General features: G+C 38.4%; 1 protein-coding gene across 1 annotated transcript in view; it reads left to right on the top strand.

Annotated features, from left to right (window-relative positions):
- The window catches only part of RFX6 (regulatory factor X6), a 38865-nt gene extending 25189 nt beyond the window's left edge, over positions 1-13676 (top strand). The window contains exons 10-19 of the mRNA XM_040553192.1: positions 945-994; positions 1810-1969; positions 2789-2933; positions 4194-4303; positions 6342-6459; positions 7528-7650; positions 9044-9253; positions 9784-10293; positions 11289-11507; positions 12683-13676. Of these exons, the coding sequence (XP_040409126.1) occupies positions 945-994; positions 1810-1969; positions 2789-2933; positions 4194-4303; positions 6342-6459; positions 7528-7650; positions 9044-9253; positions 9784-10293; positions 11289-11507; positions 12683-12849 (1812 nt within the window). The 3' untranslated portion in view covers positions 12850-13676. The remainder of the gene's footprint in view (positions 1-944; positions 995-1809; positions 1970-2788; positions 2934-4193; positions 4304-6341; positions 6460-7527; positions 7651-9043; positions 9254-9783; positions 10294-11288; positions 11508-12682) is intronic.
- Positions 13677-21577: the final 7901 nt, after the last annotated feature.

Below are 21577 nucleotides of genomic sequence, written 5' to 3' on the forward strand. Positions count from 1 at the left end.
ATTTGTCATTCTTTAATGTACAAAAACAGGGGAAAAATACACAAAGGAAGAAAACAGGTATGTCTTAGAAACATATCAAGCTATAAAGTAAGAAGGTGATTAGCACTGAAGATCATAATTACTACCCTGGAGATGAGTCATTAAACCTCATTTACTTGTAGAGGTTATATTGTACCTTGTGTTTATGAGGCTTTTCCTGCTATAAACCTGATGTCCCAGTAGATCAATACTAACTTTACTTGTAATAAATATGTAAAGTGACAGAAGAAGAAATACTACAGGAGCCCGAATTAGAAAACTGATAAGGTAGAATTACTCAAAGATCATAAATCTATCATTCTCTCTCTTGTCCGTCTCACCATTTCTCACTCATAATCATGTTAGATATTCTTGGCAGCACAGCTGCCAGAAAGGAGGAGGAGTACTACTGTGTTTTTATCAAAGTGTTTGGATTACTGGTGGAAACAGATTTTTGGAATATAGTCCAACAACTTTGTCCCCTGCAATAAAATGCCCCAGGAGGCAGGCCAGTTGGCAGAGTTTTTTGCCAACACAGTTCCTCACCACACTTAGCCATAAGAGATTTATCCTAAACCCTGAACACCTTCAGTGCCACATGCAGTATGGTAAAAGAAAGAGTCAAACAGCTCTTGAGAACTTGGGAAGTTACTCTACTGTAAGACAGGAGTGATAACACTTTATTGTTTTACTAGCATGCAGCAAACAGGCATATATTAGGAATGGGAGATATCTAGGTATATAATAAATATATATAATAAATATGTTCCCATCTAATAGTGTTGGGAGAAATCTAGACAGTAGGTTGAATGGCTTTATTCTATATAAACTCCCTGTCCTTATCACTTTATAATCTAAGAAGATAAGACATGAATGAATAAATGGCCAATGGAAGCTTGATATCGTTTTCTGTTACCTTTTTGAAGGTCCTTACAGATGTACTCATCCCTGCAACGATGCAAGAAATGCCAGAAAGGTAGGTATAATAACTCTATATTCTAATTGCTAAGCATGTTCCAGGAAAATATAGAGTAAATAGAAATTATATATCCTAGAGAAATTTTCTCACAATATTTATGTTCATTTTTATAACAGTTGAATGTGTATGACAAAATACTATCAGCTTTGAGGACAGCTATAGAAGTAGAATGGCCTTAAAATGATAGACACTATTTTAATGTCCGGTTTCAGTGTCTCGTTGAATATCTTGAAATATGTTTCTTCTACACTAAAACCCTAGGAGAGGCCCTATCCCCCTCCCGCCCCCCCCCCCCCCCCCCTTCCCAAAAAAAAATGCTTACATTGTATAAAGATTTTTTTTAAGATACTTTTCAGGTTTATGTCCTATGTATCATCATGATATCTAAGCTTTATTTTCAGCAAGATATTAATAAGAGGATTGTTATAAATTACCTCTGAATCTTCTCACTTTTCCTTTTTCTTGGAGGTTGTCATGTTTGGAGTTTTATGTCTAAGACTTCAAGCTTCAGATATCTCTAAAAGTTATTGGATTTCTTATGGTTTATTCTTAATACTAGTGGTTTTCAACCTATTTCAATTGACAGGTGGCTTACTTTTTTTTTTCTCAGAGTGGGGTACATATCAAAATATAGTCAGTTTTAGCCTTATGATGATCAGACGTCTGTTTCCTTTCAGGATTACCTGAGGAATAATTCACAGATCTGTCCAGGAGTCTGTGAATCACAGACTGAAACCCCCCTTTTTTTTTTTTTTAAATTAATGCAAGACAGTTTTTATTGATGTTTCTCTAAAACACATTTTTTGCTGTAGTTTACTGGCAGATATAAGAAATTTTGCAAAAAACTGGGAACAGTGGGTTGTTTCTTCTTTGGAAAATCTACCAGAAATCCTGACAGATAAGAAATTGCCTATTGCACGAAGATTTGTTTCTTCCCTGAAACGGCAGACATCATTCTTACACCTAGCACAGGTAAACAGAATAAGACTTATACATCAGAAAATTGACAATTACATTCAGTTCATTTTGCTGGCTAGGAGATGTAATGCCTCAAGTTTTAATCAATATTTCCATGAAAGACTTGCATCTTGTAGTTTTCAGCACGAAAGAAAGAAGAGGACAGAAATAGATCTTATCAAGACGTTCTGAACTTCAAAAGAAGTAGTAGAAAAGAGAGGAAAAAGAGGGGAAAGACCATGGTTATAGTGAATTACCATCATGGGAACTTTAGGCAATCATATGATAAAGTGGAATTTTTGGTATTTGTTCTAGCTCTAAATGGGAAAATATCAGATAATCCTTCATGCCTAGCAAAGTTTCACTGTCTTGCCCATGATGTGAACTTACCTCTTTTGAAGTCTGACTGAAATGAATGTAAGTGATAGGTAGCTGAGTGCTCCAACGCTAAGTTGGCAGGGTACAAGTGTCTGCAATTGGGAGACATCTCCATAGGATGGTTTGTTAGATTGTAGAAAAGGAAACAGTACCTTTCTGGGAGCTTAAATGCTAGCAGCTTGGGCTTTTGAGGGTGCAGCCCTCATGAATAACTGTAGATACACTATGTATTCACCTTGAGTTAGTTTTCTGTTGTATAAATATTAAGACAGACTTGTGGGTGACATTGTGAAAATGAGCTGAAAGGAAGGCACATTAGAAGAACATTAGAATTCTAATGGAAGAGAAACATTATCACATTTGACCTATAAAAAACAACCACGAAAAGACAGCTCGTGATTCTTCTCTGAGAATTCTTTCAGGCTTCTCAGCATTTTACCTTGTTTTCTCTTACAGATTGCTCGGCCAGCCCTGTTTGATCAGCATGTGGTGAATTCCATGGTGTCGGATATTGAAAAAGTTGATTTGAATAGTATTGGCTCTCAGGCACTCCTTGCAGTCTCAGGGAGCACAGATTCTGATGGGGAAGTCTACAGTGAATGTAAGTCCATGGTGATATATTTGTAACATTAAAAGAAATCTACTCTTTCATTCCTTGCCATGCTAGTCTACTTGGAGATGGGCTGAGAAAAGGCACAGTGACACTGCATTTTCTGATCTAGCTCAGTGTTAACATTAGTTTAAGAAAACCAATTTTTTGCCCTACTATGTCCTACAAAAATAGAAGCTTGCACTGGGAAGTCATCCAGGGTAGAAGATTTTAAACAGTTGTTGAAAAAATAATTTTCATGTCAGTTGCTAATTGCAACAAAATCCCTTTTGAAGTTTTGTCTTGATCATGTGGGGATATTAGCAGAGATTCTTGAAAAAAGTCGCAAAAGTTGACAGTAATTATAGCTTAATTAAATGGATACTTGAGCTAGTTTACTTTTTTGGTTTTGTTTTTGGCTGAAAGTTGACCTTTAAAAAACCATACAATTATCTATAAACTTTAACAGCCATTTTCATAGACAAAATAGAATGGAGTAAAGTACGAATTCTGGGGGTGTTATTTTTTTTACATGTTGCTATACATAGCTATTTTGGGGAAAAAAAAAAAAAGAATTAGCTGTCTTCTTTTTTGAAAATATAACTTTGTCATAGGAAGCATGATGATCAGAGTTTGGAGAGCTGAAAGAAGAGCAATAGCAATGTGTCATCTTCTAAGGACTGTTACTTTGATCATAAAAGTTTGTTCTCTTAAATAATGGTTCACAATCCTATTCACATTTTAATTTGAGTAGTCCACTTCCTATTTTTTCTGTAATTGTTTTCTATTCTTCTGTTCTCCCACATCAGCTAAGAAAAGAAAAGGCAAAATAACCAGTCATACAGGCACTTTCTCCCAAATGGGAATTAGGGAAGTTAACTTTACATTATATTGTGAGAAATTGGTAAAACATAAGGGAAACCTTAAGACAGTGTACAAGTCAGCCGCATCACAGATAAATCTGTTCTGCTAAACTTAGTAACAGATAAGTTTTCAAGGCTGAACCTAAAAATGAATGGGAAATAGCAGTGTTTTTTTTTTCTTTTATCTTCTTGTAAAATTATACTGTATGACTGTAATGTTAAAATAATTAAAATATGTATGTGTGATAGATGTGTGTCTCCTTACTTTGCTGAATAATTGCTCATTTCTTCACTGCTCTAATTCTTTGCCTTTCCTTTCCATGCTACAATATTGTCATATGGCTGGTGAGTGGCTTTTTCTCATGTTCAGAATAGCATGCAATGATATGTTCTCCTTTTTACGTGGTAGATGACTCTATTACAGTGTTCCAAGAACTGAAGGACCTTCTAAAGAAGAATGCCACTGTGGAATCATTTATTGAATGGTTGGATACTGTGGTTGAGCAAAGGGTTATCAAGGTACCTGTCAAATATTCTGCTTGACTCAAGACCAAATCCTACTCCCCTTATTCTTGATACAGTCCTTTAACTATGCAGTCCCACTAACTTCCTATGTGAGACTGTCATTTCTGCTTCTATATCCTCATTGTGACCAGGGTGTTCTTCACTTGGTGTGAAAGTGAAGATTATTAATTAATCATGTTGAGTGCTGTTGAAAAAACTAAGTCAGTGAAAAAACTATGTTTGTGAAAAAACTACCTATCTTAACTAAAACATGAAAGTCAGCACTGTCACAAGCTCTACATGGAAAAAAAAAAAAACTTATCTGTGCATGCATGCAGAATCACAGGGGTATTGCCCAGTGAATAAGGTGAGCCAAAGTTGTCCTTTAGAGAAGCAGACCTTTCCTTCATATTATTCAGATGGTACTGCATGTCGTATAGGTTAGTGCAGCAGATGGATTCAAGAGTAGCTAACCTGCAGCAGGATTTCTACAGACGAAGATGAAAGATAGAGTTTTATAGCTTTATAAGGTGCTTAACTTGGTAATTGAGGCTTTTGGTGGTATTTTTTCCCTGATTTACAAGATGCTTTCTAATCACAAGTATTTTATATAGATGTAGTTATGAATGATCACACTATGGTTCAGAACAAAGTGAGTTCTCAATTATATCTCAAGGAAGAGATATTAACCCAATTTGCGACACTAATTAATGTAAACTAGCAGAAAGAAATGTTGCACATGATATTGCTTACTACTAGCTCTAAAGACTGGTCTTCCCATCAGGCCCTGTTCTGTCTGGAAATGAAATGTTATCTTGTCCATCATTTTAGGGACCATCTTGATATGAATGGGTGCAAGAGGCAGAGGCAATGCAGTTAGTTTTGACTGGCTTGCAGAAGAGTTCTTCTGCCACTTACAGAAGTGGGCATGTCATTTTCCCTTTCTTCACCTGTTTTCCCAAATTTCAATGGGACAGTCATATCTTCTTTCTTTCTAAAACAGTCTGATTTTACTAATATTTACTGTCATATGTTAGCAGAACAGTGAGGTGCTTTGGGTGCGTCAGGGCAACAAAACCCAACCAAGTCTTTACATGCACTTGCCTAGACACAAAACTCCCAGTGAAGCTGAGCAATCATAGCTTGCTTTAGAACCAAATGATTACAGTCTAGAATAGATTCCACAATTTTAAAACACAATTCTGAATAAACAGACCAGGCAGAAACATTGAAGTACTCTCCCATTCAGCATCTTCTATTTAGTACTGTAATTATTAAAGTTAACAGGTATGTTTCCTAGCATTGTTTTCCTGTAGTTAGGGGTAAGAAATACCAGAAAGTCCTGAGTCTAGATCTATTAAGTAGGAGCTAATCATTTACAGAACATATAATCCTTCCGTTGCTGTCTGTGTAAAGTGTTGTTACTGTCAAAACACAACAGCTTCTTTCTGCTTGCTGCTTGAGAAAGCAACAGGGCATACTATTACCACATGAACAAATCACAGTCAGAACAAAGTGACAGTATGAAATGAGCAACTTTAAAAGCTTCAGTGTTACAATAGTAAACGCACCAGTGTCTGAGAGAAAGTCTGGGAGGTATTATACAGATTATAATAAATTACAGAGACTAATTTGTGTTCCCTGTTTATGTGGAATAACATGGCACTAGAGGGTGTTTTTTGTTGTTGTTGTTTTCTTTTTGCTCTGTATACCTGTATATTTACAGAACAATTTGCCATCTTCAGTATTAGAATACAAGCTAATTTATACGTCTTCAGAGCACAGCCAGAACCCAAGTGGTAAACAGTTTGCTTCATCTAACATGGTCAGAGCTCTACTCTGTTTGCGTTGTAAAGAGTGAATTCTGCTGTTTATCACTTTAGGACATGCGTTCTGAAAACAGTTTGATTCAGGCAGCTTCATCCACTCTACCACATTAGCCTGAGTCAAGGACTCCTTGAACTCTCAAGAATATTCAGTTCTCCTTTATCCTCTCCTGTGTGTAGAAAGCAAGTTAGCATACCTACAATATTTTACTACTTCTGTCTTTCAGGCAAGCAAGCAAAATGGGAGGTCATTAAAGAAGAGGGCTCAAGACTTTCTTCTAAAATGGAGTTTTTTCGGTGCTCGAGTGATGCATAACCTAACTCTAAACAACGCATCAAGTTTTGGTACCTGGACTTTGTAAAAACACTCATATTTTGTACATAAGTGCTGGCATTTATCTACCTTCCACTACTTCCTCAGCAGAGAAGCCTGTCATAGTCTAAAGATTCTTTGATCAAAGCCACAAATACTGTGTAATGTGCTTTTCAAACTAACATTTTACAGTAAATGATAGCAGTAACTTATTGGTGATCTGTGTCACATGTTCATTTTCTGAAGGTATTTTTCTCTTGAATTGCTGTTTGATACTGCTTTGCCATTTAAGAGCTAGAAGCTGTTTGTTTTGATATGCCACTGGAGCTGTAACTATGTATCTCAGTAGGAGACTGAAGATTTAAATTATTAGTTTTACATGTGGACCAGTTTGGGAAGGGTTTGTTTTCATAATAGCACAATGAATTTGGTAGGTCGCTAGTGTTATTTAATTCTGGGTTCAGCAGACATTCAATTCAACAGTATCTGTGGTTTTAAAAATTAAGGTTCACAGGTCCATCTTTAGAAATGTTTGGTCTGGGGAATTCTCAGAATATTTTATAAAATAGAAAATGTTAGAGCAAATTAAATCCATTTTAAATCCAGTACATCATTTCCCAACTTGTCTTTGCAGTAGTAGGTACATCATTTTCTAAAATTCAGAGGCTATTTGAAATAGCTGTAAGGACAGACACATTTTTAATGTCATATATCCTTGAAATAAGGTCAAAGACTTCACCAGTTATTGTCTGGTTATTTAGCACAAGGCAAACAGAAATAGAGCAGAGGCATTCTAGCAGACTTCAGCCTTATCTAGCTCCACTGTGTGCCCTCTTCAAGAATAAAGCATGTCTCACTTTCATCAGTATTTTTCTTTGATGTAATTAGTGGTCAAATAGCCTACAGGACAGTAAACAATTGAGCTAGGTGGGCCAGTGCAAAGAGAGATTAGAGCTAGAAGTTAGGCACTATTCCTTGTTGGTCTTGCCAGGTCATTTAAAGTCCACAATTATTTGTTTGTTTCACCAGCTTCTTGTAGAGTGGTGAGAGATGGTCACAAAGATAACTCAGCTACTCTCTCTCTCTTTCTCCTCCAAAAGGTTCTTTTCATTTGGTCCGCATGCTACTAGATGAGTACATCCTGCTTGCCATGGAGACACAGTTCAACAATGACAAAGAACAAGAACTCCAGAATCTACTGGACAAATACATGAAGAATTTAGGTAACTAGAGCTTGTTTCTTTTGAACGTGTTCCTGCATTTTTAGAGTTTTGCATATTTGTTGAACTTTAAGCAAAAGCAGACTTACAGTCTTCTGAAGGTGTAGTTCTATGTGACATTGTCAAATCCACCTGAAAAGGCTGTGAACATTCACTCAGCAATTTATTCCCACTGTCAACCATGGTTCACTTAATAATGTTTTGTGGGAATGTGAATACACACGATCACTGAAGTGATCTTGGATGCTTCAAACAGTTTTGTGGATGCAACTGAAGGACCACAATCTGCAGTGTGTAAAGAAGTAAAATAGCAGAGAGAGCAGGAATTCCCAATCCAGTTTTTCTACCAAAGCTGAAATATGTAATTATGCCTTGAACTAGGAATGTATTAAATGTTAACAAAATGTGAATGTGCCTGCAAGATTGGAACACAAGTTGGAACCCTACTTAGCATCTGACTGAAGTATTACTATATGGAAAAGAAATAAAAAGAGCTTAAAATAGTATCCCGTATATTTTCCAGCTACCAGGCTTCTTCAGAATTATACAGTTTGAAGACATATGCTCCAGGTCTTTTATAAGAAATGGATCAAATTCTGGTTCAAGTTAATCTCCCAAAATGCAATGGAACTCCACTGGGCTCTGTTGAATTATTTTTGATTGACATTAACATCTGTAATCAGTTCTTAAGTCTTTGGTTGTTATTACTCTAAATCTGCACTTTGCTGCAAGAAACTTGCATAGAATTTATCTGAGAGTAGATGGATGCACTTTTTCTTTTAAATCATCCTTCAGGAAATGCCTTGTCCCATGTAGCAATTGCCTTCTCCTTGAACACTTAGGTGAAGTCCTTGAAACCATAGGGTGAAGTTACGGTTTCCACTGGAAAATACCAAAATTTCCACTGACTTTATCAGTAGTCTGCAGAAAACTGAAGAACAACTGAGTATAACAAATGCTTTGTTCTATATGTCTGTATGAAAACAGACAGACTTTCTGTCATTCTAAAACTCCCATTGTTGATTCTTCAGGCTGAAGTATCATGAGCCTTAATGTAATTTGCTTGACTTCATTGCTGACATTTATTACAAGGAAATAAATCTAATCCATGTCTTTACTGTGATGACTTCAGTAAGGAGCTGATAACACCATCAGTATCTATTCTGTAGATCTGTGGTCACGGAATATAATTCGGACAGTTCGTCTGGGAACATCAAGAGTAGAGCATATTTGTTTTCGACTGCATGCAAAAGATGGAGGCTTCGCTGGGTTTTAAAATAAGCAACCAAAGTCATGAACAGATCAGGCAGCTCATGTGCTGCCTATATACTAGTGTTGAATTTATGTGCAATGAGCACTTATAACAGCCACCAACAGTTTTCACTTACTCTTCCAGATGCAAGCAAAGCCACCTTTACTGCATCACCCAGCTCTTGCTTCCTAGCAAATCGTAACAAAGCTGCTCCTCTGACCAGTGACACTTCAGTCAAAAATGAGTGCCTAGCAGAGCAAACCTATGTGTCCTTGTCAGCTAGCCAGCCCAGCAGTGTACCTTCTGGTCTGAATCCCTTTGCCACAGGAGACAGTGAAAATATGCAGCTGACAGGTATGTATCTGTTCTCCTAGTCTCTCTTTCTCCTATTTGCTTGTTACTCTTTCAATCCACGGTATCACATTACTGTAAGAGTAACAATGACCATATGTATTTATGAGGACCTCTGGTAAATAACATTTCGTGAGCTCATCTTCTGCGCTGATTCATGGAAGGGGGCAACTGTAGAGCCCTGCCAGTAAGAGATCCTCTTGGTACAATGGTAAAAATACCCTACATGTCCTGGCTTGATGAGGTTCTTGTGAGGCATGAACAAACAATAACATCTTGAGTGCACAAGGCTTGTATCTGCTGGAATTTCACACTGAATGTGGAAGCCTCCAATCTGGAAAATGAAATTGGGAAGTTTCCTAGCCCTAAACCATGAATTAAAGAACCAGCATTGTACAGGTGGGAGCCAATGGATATTGTCTGTAAAGGTTTCAGATGGTAACATGCACTTCACCAGCGTGTCTTAACACATTCCGTGTATTCAGCAGTACTGCAGTAGTAACACTGTTGATGGCTAATGTTTATTGTTCCAGGTCAGATGGAGCTGTCTGAAAGCACTGGTCACCTGATGACTCCACCCATTTCACCCGCCCTGGTCAGCCGAGGAAGTGTTATCAACCAGGGGCCGATGGCTGTGAGGCCTCCAAGTGTAGGCCCGGTGTTATCCACACATTCACAGTGCTCTTCCTACTCAGAACCCCTTTATCAGACTTTGTCGCAAACTAATCAGAATTACTACGGAAACAATTCCAATTACCAGGCTATGTTCAGAACTCAGGCCCATTCCACGCCGGGTGTTTACCACCACAGAGCAGAGCACAGCCGATTCAATGCATTAAGTGAACAGCAGTTCTCCAGAGACTACTTCAGCAACAGTTGTGCTGTATCTCCGTACAGTGCCAGATCTCCTTCCAGTTATGGTCCCTCATCCATGCCTCAGGACACTCACAGTATGCAGTTTCTGAATACTGGGAGCTTCAATTTCTTGAGCAACTCAGTGTCTACTTGTCCAGGAGCAACATATGCCCCTAATGCTTCCAATGGTATTAATATATACAAATATATTTTATTTTTCTCTTCTGTTTCTCTTTCTGTGCTGGAGTGAAAGAGTCTTTCTCTGCTTTTTCCTATGGAAGCTTGTTTTCTGCTCTTATTTATACCTTCCCATTTTCCACTTCTCTGATGGCACACATAGATTGCAAAGCAGCTTAACGAGCTACTTCAGGATTTATTTTCCTCTGGGGAATCCTCAGTTGACCTCAGATGCCTCTGTTGCACCTATGCCAATCTTCTTCTAGCACCATTGCTGTGTCTTTCACAAAGGAAGCAAAACCAGGATGCCTTTGTGATTAGCAATCTCTTGAACAGTCCCCAGAACACCTACTCTGAAGCAGAGCAGGCATAAGATAACTTACCTTTGGGATCAGCATAGTGGGCCATTCTAGTCATAGGTTCAAGATGGTGAAAGAGAAATGAATAAAAATTTGCATTAGCATTAACTTGAGACTTTGGCCCTAATATTTCCCATGCTTCAAGTGTAAAGTTGTTGCCACAATCTGCTTCAGAGATATAGTCAGCAAAAGGCCACCCTCTTCTGGAGGAAAGACACAATGGAAAAATTGGAAATATGAAGTTGTGTATGCTGTATTACCATGCAGAATTTCTTTCCATGTATATTTTCCTTGACTGTCAGCTTCAGAAGGGACCACTGAACTCCCTTCCATGAGTCCGCATGACTGATATGAGTCCATATGGCGTCTCTTCTGTCCTCTGATCACAGGCTACTTTTTAATTCTGAACTTAGAATGGAGCTGCAATTCTGTACTGAAGGCATGACTGAATTCCTAGGATTTTTTACACCCTTGTTACCTACCCCTCTTTTGGGTCAATCATTGCATGAGTTACTGATGTTATTAGGCTATATGTGTACATAAATAAACTTATTCTTGAGGGATTCAGCCAATAATTACCTATTCCTTTCTTTTCAATAGTAATTTTGCTCTGCTCTTTTTTTTTTTTTTCAATCTCCTGTCAATAGGATATTATGGAAACAATATAAATTATCCAGAATCTCACAGACTTGGATCAATGGTTGATCAACATGTTTCTGTAATCAGCAGTGTAAGTAGCATTCGATCATTGCCATCATACAATGATATACATGATCCACTGAATATCTTGGATGACAGCGGAAGGAAACAAACAGGCTCATACTACACAGAGTCCCCACCTTCTATTGTCTGTCGGACTCCTATGCGTAAGTATATCCAGTACTGAGGAAGAGCTATGAACTGTTTGGCATCTTAACAAGTGCTGAGAGTTAAACTGTAGCTCACATATAGCACATATAAGATGCAATATAGAGATGAAATAGCTAATACATCCACCTGGGATGTATCATAAGATATTGTTTCCTTAAAATTTCAAGGCAGTGGGTTTAATAACTCTTTGTTCCTGTTAAGAGGGCTGTGATACATTGTCCATGAGGATTGGAATGGCTAGCCTGAATTGCAGGAAAATCTATATTAGGAAATATTTTCTAACTGTTAAGTGAGCTAATAATGAACTGGGCTCCTCTAAGGGCTCTTTACGATCCTCGCTGTCAAGCAGATCAAATGAACCCTATGTCAGGGAAGTCTACATACATATTTCCTGTAGTATACTCCCTTCCTGTCCTGTGCTTCAACAACTATGTGAATTAGGCAAATCTCCTACTGACAGTGAATTTTAGGCGAAATTACCTAATTTGGTATGTGCATCAAAAAAATGGTAGCTGAGTTTGCTTTTATATTCCCAAAAGGCTCACAAGTATTGCTTGGAAGATGTAAACTAGGGCACAGCCTCTTCGTTTCTCCATAAGGTTACCTCTTCCTGCTACTTACCTGTTAAGCATGCACAGAAGATCAGTCATTACTTGAATTTTTAAGGCTCTACAAGAATTCAATAGTCAGTTCTTTTAAGGATGCTAAAGAAGGGGAAAAAGCCAGCACCACGATGAAGGGATTGTGCCCACCAAGCGTCTTTTGTATTCTGTCTTGATATGTTCCAGGTGGTGGCAGTGGTACCATCAGTGAATATGGACCTGAATGGTGCAAGATACGGAAAAATGCATATAGCAAATGTAAATAGCTTTGCACAGTTTTCATAGAAGATGGCTTATACTCAGGCTGTAATTGTCAGGCCTGGAGCAGGATTTTTAGCTGAGTTCACTGACATGAGGTTTTGACCTATACCCTGATGCTGTGAGGAGCCACTGAAGAAAAATTATAGAAGTATAAGTAAATTGAGTGAAGTATAAGACTGTTGAAATTTCAGTCCTTCAGATGATGCACTTGGTAGATAAGTGCTTCCATCAGATTAAATTGTACTGTGTTTTTTGTTAAATACAATAGATAGAAAACTTGCAATGATGATAACCTTTTTTCCCCACAGCTTCAAACATGCAAACCGCATCTTCTTCCCAGTGTATGTATGGAACATCTGGTCAGTTCCCTCCTCAGGAAAATCTGGAGTCTCATGGCCCACCAAGCAGAGAGATGGTATCATCTTTACCACCAATCAACACAGTCTTCATGGGAGCAGCTGCTGGGGGAACCTGAACTGGGACAGACATGTCACTGCCTTAAGCTTACTTTCCAAATTCAGACATTAAGGCTATGATGGCAATACTTTTATGCTGATGAATTAGAAAAGTATTATATATAGGTGTAAAAAGAGCCATTTTAGAGATATTAGCACCCCTCCACATGGAAAAGAAGCTATATTCATATTGTGTCCTGCTTGTGAATAACTCAGGATTGGTTTCATTACAGCTTTTAAGTCAGAAATTCAGGGTGAGCATAAAGAACCAGTGATTCTTGAAAGCAAGACTAAGTTGTAAAGAAATGATTACATCTCTTCCTAATTTATTAAAAATGCTATTTTAGTCTTTCACTTATATCTTTTTATATAAAAATGTTTATTTAATGCCTGTGTTGCTCATTATTTATTAGGACCACAGAGTAACTGTTTACTTTCTCTTATTTGACAAATTGTCAAATGTATGTATCCTACCTCCTATGGAAATGTTTACAAGGTCAATTTTTACTGTTTTAAATGAAACTAAGACAAATTCTTTTTTTTTTTTTTTTTTTTTTTAACTGTGTTGTGCTTTGGAAAGTCAATTTCAAATGTCTAGTGCCTATTTGTGTAAGTGAAAGTCCTCAGGAAGTAAATAAAACATATTGTGGGATTTTTTTTTTCTTTTAAAATGGACCACTTTCTCTTAAAATACAACCGACAAAACATGCAGGTATCATTAGCTAACTAATTTCAGTAGCCTGCTACTGTAGCTGGTTAACTGAAACAAATGAAACTATGCCACAAAATGTCATGGGATTTTGATATTACTTGTGGTATGATCCCCAAATTTATACTGGTGGAAATCCACAAAAAGACGTCCATCAGCTTTCATGGGTATAAGATAATTGTGTGTATTCAGCCCCGAAGTAGTAAAATGATCAAAAAATTTTGCAATCCTCCAGATCAGCTGTTTTAATTAAAAATATTTTACAAGTGCCATGATATTCTATATATAAATATTAATTTATGTATTTTTTGAAGAAGCCAGGTGAAGAATATTTACTTAATGATATTAAAGAGGACAGAGAAAAGAATACACTAATAAAATAAGCTTCTTGCTACACATTCATGAAACAACAGATGTCATTTTATAATCAGATGGACCCAACATTAGATTTAAATTTGAATTTAAATGCAGTCTTCTGAATTGAGCCTATTTAATGTCCAAGTTCCTACCATGTTTTCTGTAATGAAGAGTCTGACCACAGGAAAAAAAAAAAAAAGAAAAAAAAAAAGTAATATGGAACATTGACAGGGTTAGCTCATGAATAATTCCTGTTGTGACATATTTGATGCAGAATTGACACCATAGTTCAGTAATAAAGATGAAGACTCCAGCTCAATCACTTCTTAATTCAGGGTGAAGTCCTATGTTGCATCCAAAAATGCTATACTGATGCAGGAAGGTTTTGGTTTCAACAAAAATTCTCAATGGTATTTTGTGGTAATGCAAGCAAATATTTATTGGGCATGGCTTTACAGCAAGTGAAGTGACTACTGCAAAATAGTTATTTCTTCATAATTATTCAGAACAGGATACATTTTCTCCTAACATTAATCTTATAAATTCAGGATCTCCATCTAAACTGGTCAACACAGATTTCATCTATTGTCAGTGCAGAGATCCCTCCCATTCCAAGTGGGATAAGATGGGGAAGGGAAGTAGAAAGGGAAGAGATATCCCTGTTCTGAACTACTTGGCTCCCTCTGCTGACAAATGGCATGGCCTATATAATTACTTTAAACTGGAAACTCCTAGATCATTGAATTTATGAGAGTAAATATGTATAATTTAAAGGAAGTAGGCAACCACTAGCAGACAGGGTTTTAGTCCATCAGGTCCTACATAAAAAGCAAAGTTGGTGGCACAAAGTGACTCATATGTAATTTATATGCATCATTTTCTCTTTTTTTCATGTGAGCCATTTTGCATTGGGGCTTTTTTCTTTTTTGGGTGGGGCATAAACTACTTTATCTGCACTTTATCTGAGATAAGAAACAACAGCCTACCATTAAATGTGCCGATTCTCATGATGGCTGCAAAACTCAGAGTACCATGAAGTATCACACTGTTGTAAATTTCAGTTCATTATAAACAGTAAAGAGCAGGAAAAAAAAATCTAATATTCAAATAGCCAGTTAAGCGGAATCTCTCACAGAGTTGCATAACAAGGCAAAAACATGATAACTGTATCCAACAAAAGCAAATGAGAAATGTCCTTCTCATGACCAGTTCAGCTGAATATGTGGTTTGATGAATGGAGTAAGTTTTATCAGTGGAAAACACAATTGCTCACATTTTTTGGCGATACCCCATGGGAAGATTCTTACTTTTGGATGTGTAGCAGCATTACAGTAAATAACATAGGGAATTAATGGAGTGCCTACTTGGTGGTCTGCAATGCTCAGTTCAGTTACACTTTTGTATATGCATTACTATGTCGTTTCTAATATATGCATGCAAGGAAATCTGAGATTAAAAAAAAAATGTAGATATTGAGCACAATCAGTGTCAAATGAATATTACTGAAAAGTGGATCTTTTTTGGTGTTTGTTTGTTTTGCTTTTCCATGAGAAGGAAAAATACAAGTGAAATCCTTCTGATCTATTTGCCAATATCACTGAATTTGAACAGGTGCTAGAAAAGGCAAAATGGATGAACAAGTCAAACCTGCTGTCAGTTCTAAAGTAAAACTGATTTTAATACAAATTAGATCAAGCATGAAGAAGCAATATTGGAGAAGAATCAATTGTCTTGTGTGGCATGATTCCGTGCCTAGCACTGCAGCAGGAAAATTTACATAATTCATGCTGGAAGAAAAATGCAATTCTCAGAAGACAATTAGGACCATGAGAATTTTACTCTAGACTCACAATTAGCAAAAGACATTTTGCCTTTACCTTCAAATGTGTAGAGAAAGCACGGTGAAATTACTTGTAAAAAGGACAGAACTGCAAAGAAGTGGCACTGAACACTGGTTTGGCACAGTTGGTTCCTGATTTGGGCTCCACAACGAACCTGAGTGTCACACTGTCATCCCACATGCTAATTGTGTCTTACTGGGTAGGTCAGCACTCTGCCAGCTCCCTCCATCCCGTAGTGAGTGGCTGTGGAGAGGAAGGGGGCCTGCTCTGCAGTGGGTTGAGGTGGAAAGAAGAAACTAAGTGTTAGGAGAAGAATCAATGATCAGGCAGAAAAACACAGGACTCAGTAGGAGCAAGAGAGTAACAATACAGGTTGTTAATGATGCACCTGTGGACAAAGAGGCACTGCTACACGCAGGGGGCCCCGCAGCACCAAATACTGCTGTGCATAAAGGGGCCATCACGCTACACCTAAAATCGTTGAGGCTGCCTGCTGGAGATTAGATCTAGGTAATACAGGAGGCCTTACCTGGCTTTGGTACCTGGGAAGAGATAACATTTAATTTGGAGCTGTATGTAGCAGCTGTTTGTATGAACAGTTTTGGGCTAAGGTTTAATTGCAACCACTGATCAAGCGTTAGGGATAGGATTATATATAATATTAGCCTTAGAGTTGGAGTCTGGGCGAGGGTAGGCTGTATGAAATTGGCAGCCTGAAATACACCACAGGTCTAGCTTTAATGATGAACTCAGTTTGTTAAATTTAGGAATGGTTATATCTAGGCTTAGGGGCTGGGATTCACTCTATCATGTTGCATGAGCCTGCATAATGCCTGAGCTTGGTTTATGGCTCTGGAGAGTGGGGCCTTTGCCTAATTCGGGAAAGTTTGCTGCTTTATTCTTAGGGATGTACTCAGGGTGGAGCTTAAGTCTGAGTTAGTTTTGGCATTAGGGTTAACTGCAGGGGTTGGGTCAACATGAAGTTGAGACCATGAGTGAATATTAGATTTAGAGGCATCAAGCTCAGCTTAATGCTGCTGCTTACAGAGATTCACAAAATATGCTTAGTTCTAAATGAAACAAAGTACAGACCTAATCTATTAATATAGATTAATCTATTAACATAGATTAATATATTAATCTATTAATATTGTAGTCAGAATTAAGATTTACTTGGTCAGGAACTGGTGAAAGTGTGTTACTTGTGCATTTATCAGGGGCTGTTGAACTCATATGAAACCTGTTGCCAGACCAGCTGACCTACATATGATTTTTTCAAGGTCTAGTCTTAAAAGTAAACTTCAAGTTGAATTCAAGTTTACATATGGAGATTAAAGAAGATGGGCCCTTTAGGTTAAAGTCAGGTCTAGAAGTAACTTTCTAAGTGTGAGTAATTTGATGTGAATAATTGATGCGAATAATTTGATGAATCTGAACTAATTATGGATTTAAGATTAGTTAGAGCCTTAAAATTAGTAAAAGCCATAGACACAGTCATTAGCTTCATCTAAGAGTTGGAATAAAAGGCTAGGCCTGGATCAGTAACAGTGTGAGCTAGGATCAATGTTAAGTCTAGGAGGCATTCCAGAAAAGAGAGAGAAGCTTCTGAAATGTGAGGTTTGGAGTAATTCCTAATGTTAGGACTGGACTTGTGACTAGCTTTACACTTAGATAGGCTTTAGTCTAGAGCTGGGGTTTAGGTTACCTTAACCTGGTAAACCCAAATTACGTGCAAGCCTGAAAGAAGTCATCAAGCCAGGGTAAGGGCCATTGTCAACGTGGTCATTTAGCTGTACATAACTGACAGGGTATAAGCTTAGGTATATGGTTAGGTTTTGGTTTAGGGTCTAATCTTTCTGAAGTCTGGATACAGGACAGACAATATTGACTAAGGAACTCAGTCTATTCCTGGAGCTGGAAAGAGCTTTTAAATTAGTTTCAAGTCTATTTTACTTAAACATTCATAGAATGATAGAATCACTGAATGGCTTGAGTTGGAAGGGACCTTAAAGAGCATCTAGTTCCAACCCCCTGCCACAGCAGGGACACCACCCATTAGATCAGGTTGGCCAAGGCCCCATCCAGCCTGGCCTTGAACACCTCCAGGGATGGGGCATCCACAGCTTCTCTGGGCAACCTGTGCCAGCGCCTCACTATACCTTCCAGTGAAGAATTTCTTCCTAATTTCTAATCTAAATCTACCCTCATGTAGTTTAAGACCATCCTCCCTTGTTCTATCATTATCTACCTGAGTAAAGAGTCCTTCTCCATCCTTTTTATAAGCCTCATTTAAGTATTGAAAGACCTCAGTGAGGTCTCCCCGGAGCCTTCTCTTCTCTAGGCTGAACAACCCCAGCTCTCCCAGCCTTTCTTCACAGGAGAGGGAAACGTTTCAAGGAACCACATAGGTATTTTAAGGGAAAAAGCTGAAACTAGATATAAGTTATTAGAGTCTATTAGAGTCTATTAGAGCTTTACTGAGATTTGGGGATATTGCTGCAGGGGTCCACCTGGTTACATTATCCACACTTGTGTGCAAGATCTGTCATGAGTACAAATTGGAAATCTAATTGCACGGGCAGCCACAGAGTTTTGATTGTGGTAAGGGTATTAATAGGTTAATGTTGCAAACAGAGAAAACTGTGTGGATGTGTAAGTATATCATCAGGAACTGTAGATGGATGCAGAGGAAAAAGAACAAGAAGAGAAGTTGATACCGTAAGGTGTGATAAGCAGCATTCCTGGGGAGTTAAAGCAGAAGTCTGGAGAACAACAAAATTATTTTGGATTTCTCAGACGATGAGCATAACCATGAGGAATTATCTTGCAATAAATTATATGAATCTGAAAAAACAGAGGGAGAAAAATAATTTTCCAAGTTGCTCCTGAGCTCAACATCTTCCCTTCCAACACTATACTTAGAGGCATGCTCTATCCGTCTATCTCCAAGAGAGAAAGAAGAGCTCTGCCCGGAGTCTCAATGCCAGCCTTTCATGGAGACCAGAAATCACCCTCATGCTAAGGAAGTCAGAGAGCCACTCAGCCTCTTCACTGCTTCTACAAACATTTTTGGTCATGTGAGTTATGTTGAATGCTTCCTTCCTATGATATTTAGTACCTCTGGAATCCCAGATAAATTAAATGTCCTTCAGTGTTTTCAGAGCAGTTCAGCACATTTCTAAAGAAAAACGGTGTGCTTTGGCACTTGGTTGGAAGATGCAGCTGGAGAATGGAAAAGAATTGGTGCCTGCAAAGTAGGACTTAGGAGTTTTACCCTGTTTCTCAGTGGGGGCTTCAGGAAGGAGGACAACTGGTCACTGGCTGTCTTGGCATGTCTATGTGGTCAGTAGCTGAAGATGCTCTGCTGGAAAAGAGGCACATTTTCCACACCTCAAGATGAAAATGATAGGTATAGGTAGGACTATAGGTATCTCTAGCCTCTAGAGAGATGCTGCAGCATTGCTAATGATTAGACCACAGATAATCACCATTACTGTGATGGTGAAAGACCAGGAAAGCAGGAGATCCTGCCACAAAGTATGCTGCTTCCATGGTCACCACACATTTGTAGCAATTACAAGGTTCAGCAGAATCAATTCTCACTGAGCCTGTCAACAGAGACATGAGCAGGGAAAGCAGGGGAAAAGCAGGGCTGGGATCTGAAATGGAGGGAGGCAGGACATTGTGCCCATTTCATAATTAGTAACACCAGATACCATTTCTCCATATTTTGGGTTCTTCGTTATTTGCACAGTTTTCTTCCCATTTAACAATGCTGCATGTAGCAATGGTTACACAATTGGAAACACGTAGAAGATTATATTAGCAGTTGAACTAGGAAAATCTACTTCCCTTCCTTTTGGCTTAGTTGATTATTATCCTTGATCAAATAAAGGGCCACATGTTCATACTGCCCTTGTGCCCTGGTTGCTACAGTAGAAAGAGACATACAGTGAAATTCTACATTTCGAGTTTGATATTATTCATCTTTTTTATTCTTGTCATATTTAATTCTTGTATCATTCAGTTTTTTTCAGAAGATGACTTTTTAATGTCAGCTGTTTCTCATCAAGATACATGGAAATCACTCAAAATTTAATTAATTAAAATAATGTGTTTTAGACTATCCACACTACAGTAAAAATACCAAGTATATAACACAAGGGTGAACAATAAACAGCCCTTGCTTTGTCTCTAATAGGGTCTTTTCATCTTTAGTTTGATCAGCCTTCGGATCTAGCTCCAGTGTCCAGCATCCTCTAACAGCATCTTTACTTACACTCTATACTTTTTTTTCACAAGTAGGTGTGCCAGCCACTGCCTGATAAACTGAATCTGTCCTTCTCTACAGCCAGTGAGTTTCTGACAGCCCCCATCCTTCACTACTTGGTAACTACATTAACTGTAGAGATTACATGGCCAACCTACTGGCATGCTTAAGATAGCAGCTATCCAGCCTCTGGCTCTTGAAAAAAGAGCTGAGGAACTACGTTTGGTGCCCCAGATGTAACAGTTCTCTTTCAATTCCATTTCTGAAGCTACCAAAATACTCATTATTAGAATTGATAGCATGGGTAATTTTAAAAGAATTTTAGAATATAGGAAGTTACCTATACTAAGATCACGGAGTTTGCTCACTTGGAAGAAAATCAGATCTCTGGTCTTCTTAATGTAAAGTTTACACGAAGTGGAACAGTGTCAGCAGAAGAAACTAAAGATACATCTGTACTGTCAGATAGGTTTGCCTCTCTGCTTTGCAGAGTGGCCTTCTTCTCTTCATTTTATAGTCCATCCTGTATAACTGCTGGAGCACGTCCAGGCTTCACCCCAAAGCCAAGCAGTTCCCTCAGCAGGAAAGTGGTATAAAACAAAAGTTCATCCACTCCAGGGGCTACATCTGCTCTATATTAATGATGTTAACCAGAATTTGCTCTCCAGCCCTTTAGTTTTCCAAGGATATCCTCACAGGTCTTCTGCTCTCTTCGAGGAGTCGGGAATGGGGTGCACACTATTTCTGCCAGCAATCCTGGACCACTTGGACATGAGCAAAGCTGAACTATGTAGGCCTGGAGCTGTGGTTCTCTTTCTTCTACTTCCCAGGCGGGTATTTGTCCCTGAATAGTACTTTTGCTCAGCAAATCCTTCTGCTTAGCACTTGTTGCTCACACAGATTCTTACAGTTTTGACTCATAGGATTTCCATGTGAAACCCAAGCCTGTCCATGCGTCATATGGGGACTTTAGACCCTTCAGCTGATGTTGAGAAGTCTGGCTGGCAACAGGACATGTGGTAGTAATGCAGCAGGGTACATGAAAATCTTTATTCCCTTCATGGCTGTGGGCCCTGGGAAGTCTCAGTGCAGTCAGAGAGATGTATGTGAGATGTCTGGCTACCTGCATGGGCCGTACTGTGAGCCCCAGCCCCAGGCTGGCTGCAGCCCTACAACAACCCAACCAATAAGTGTAACGCCAACCTCAAAGGCACACAGAGCCGTTCAGCCAGGCAGACTGAACTGGGCATCACACAGCATCTGAGCTGAAACTGGATCATGTCCAGACAGTGTGCGCTGGATAAGGTGTGTTTTATCCACATCTGGCTACATGTTGCATGTCCTGGGGGCTAAACTGGAAGCTGGCGAGAAAGATAAGGAAAAAAGTGCCCAAACATTTTTGAATGTAGACTTTGGAGTCTGACTTTATTAACACTGAGGGGTGTGAAGAGCTTTTGCTACATTTGAGGATTTAATCCTTAATCCTATAAGTAATAGAAGATACCTACTAAAAATATTTGTATGTATTTGTATAAATACTTGTATAAATACTTAAAAATATTTGTAAAATA

Source organism: Cygnus olor, chromosome 3, assembly GCF_009769625.2.
Source record: "Cygnus olor isolate bCygOlo1 chromosome 3, bCygOlo1.pri.v2, whole genome shotgun sequence".
Taxonomy (NCBI): Eukaryota; Metazoa; Chordata; class Aves; order Anseriformes; family Anatidae; genus Cygnus; species Cygnus olor.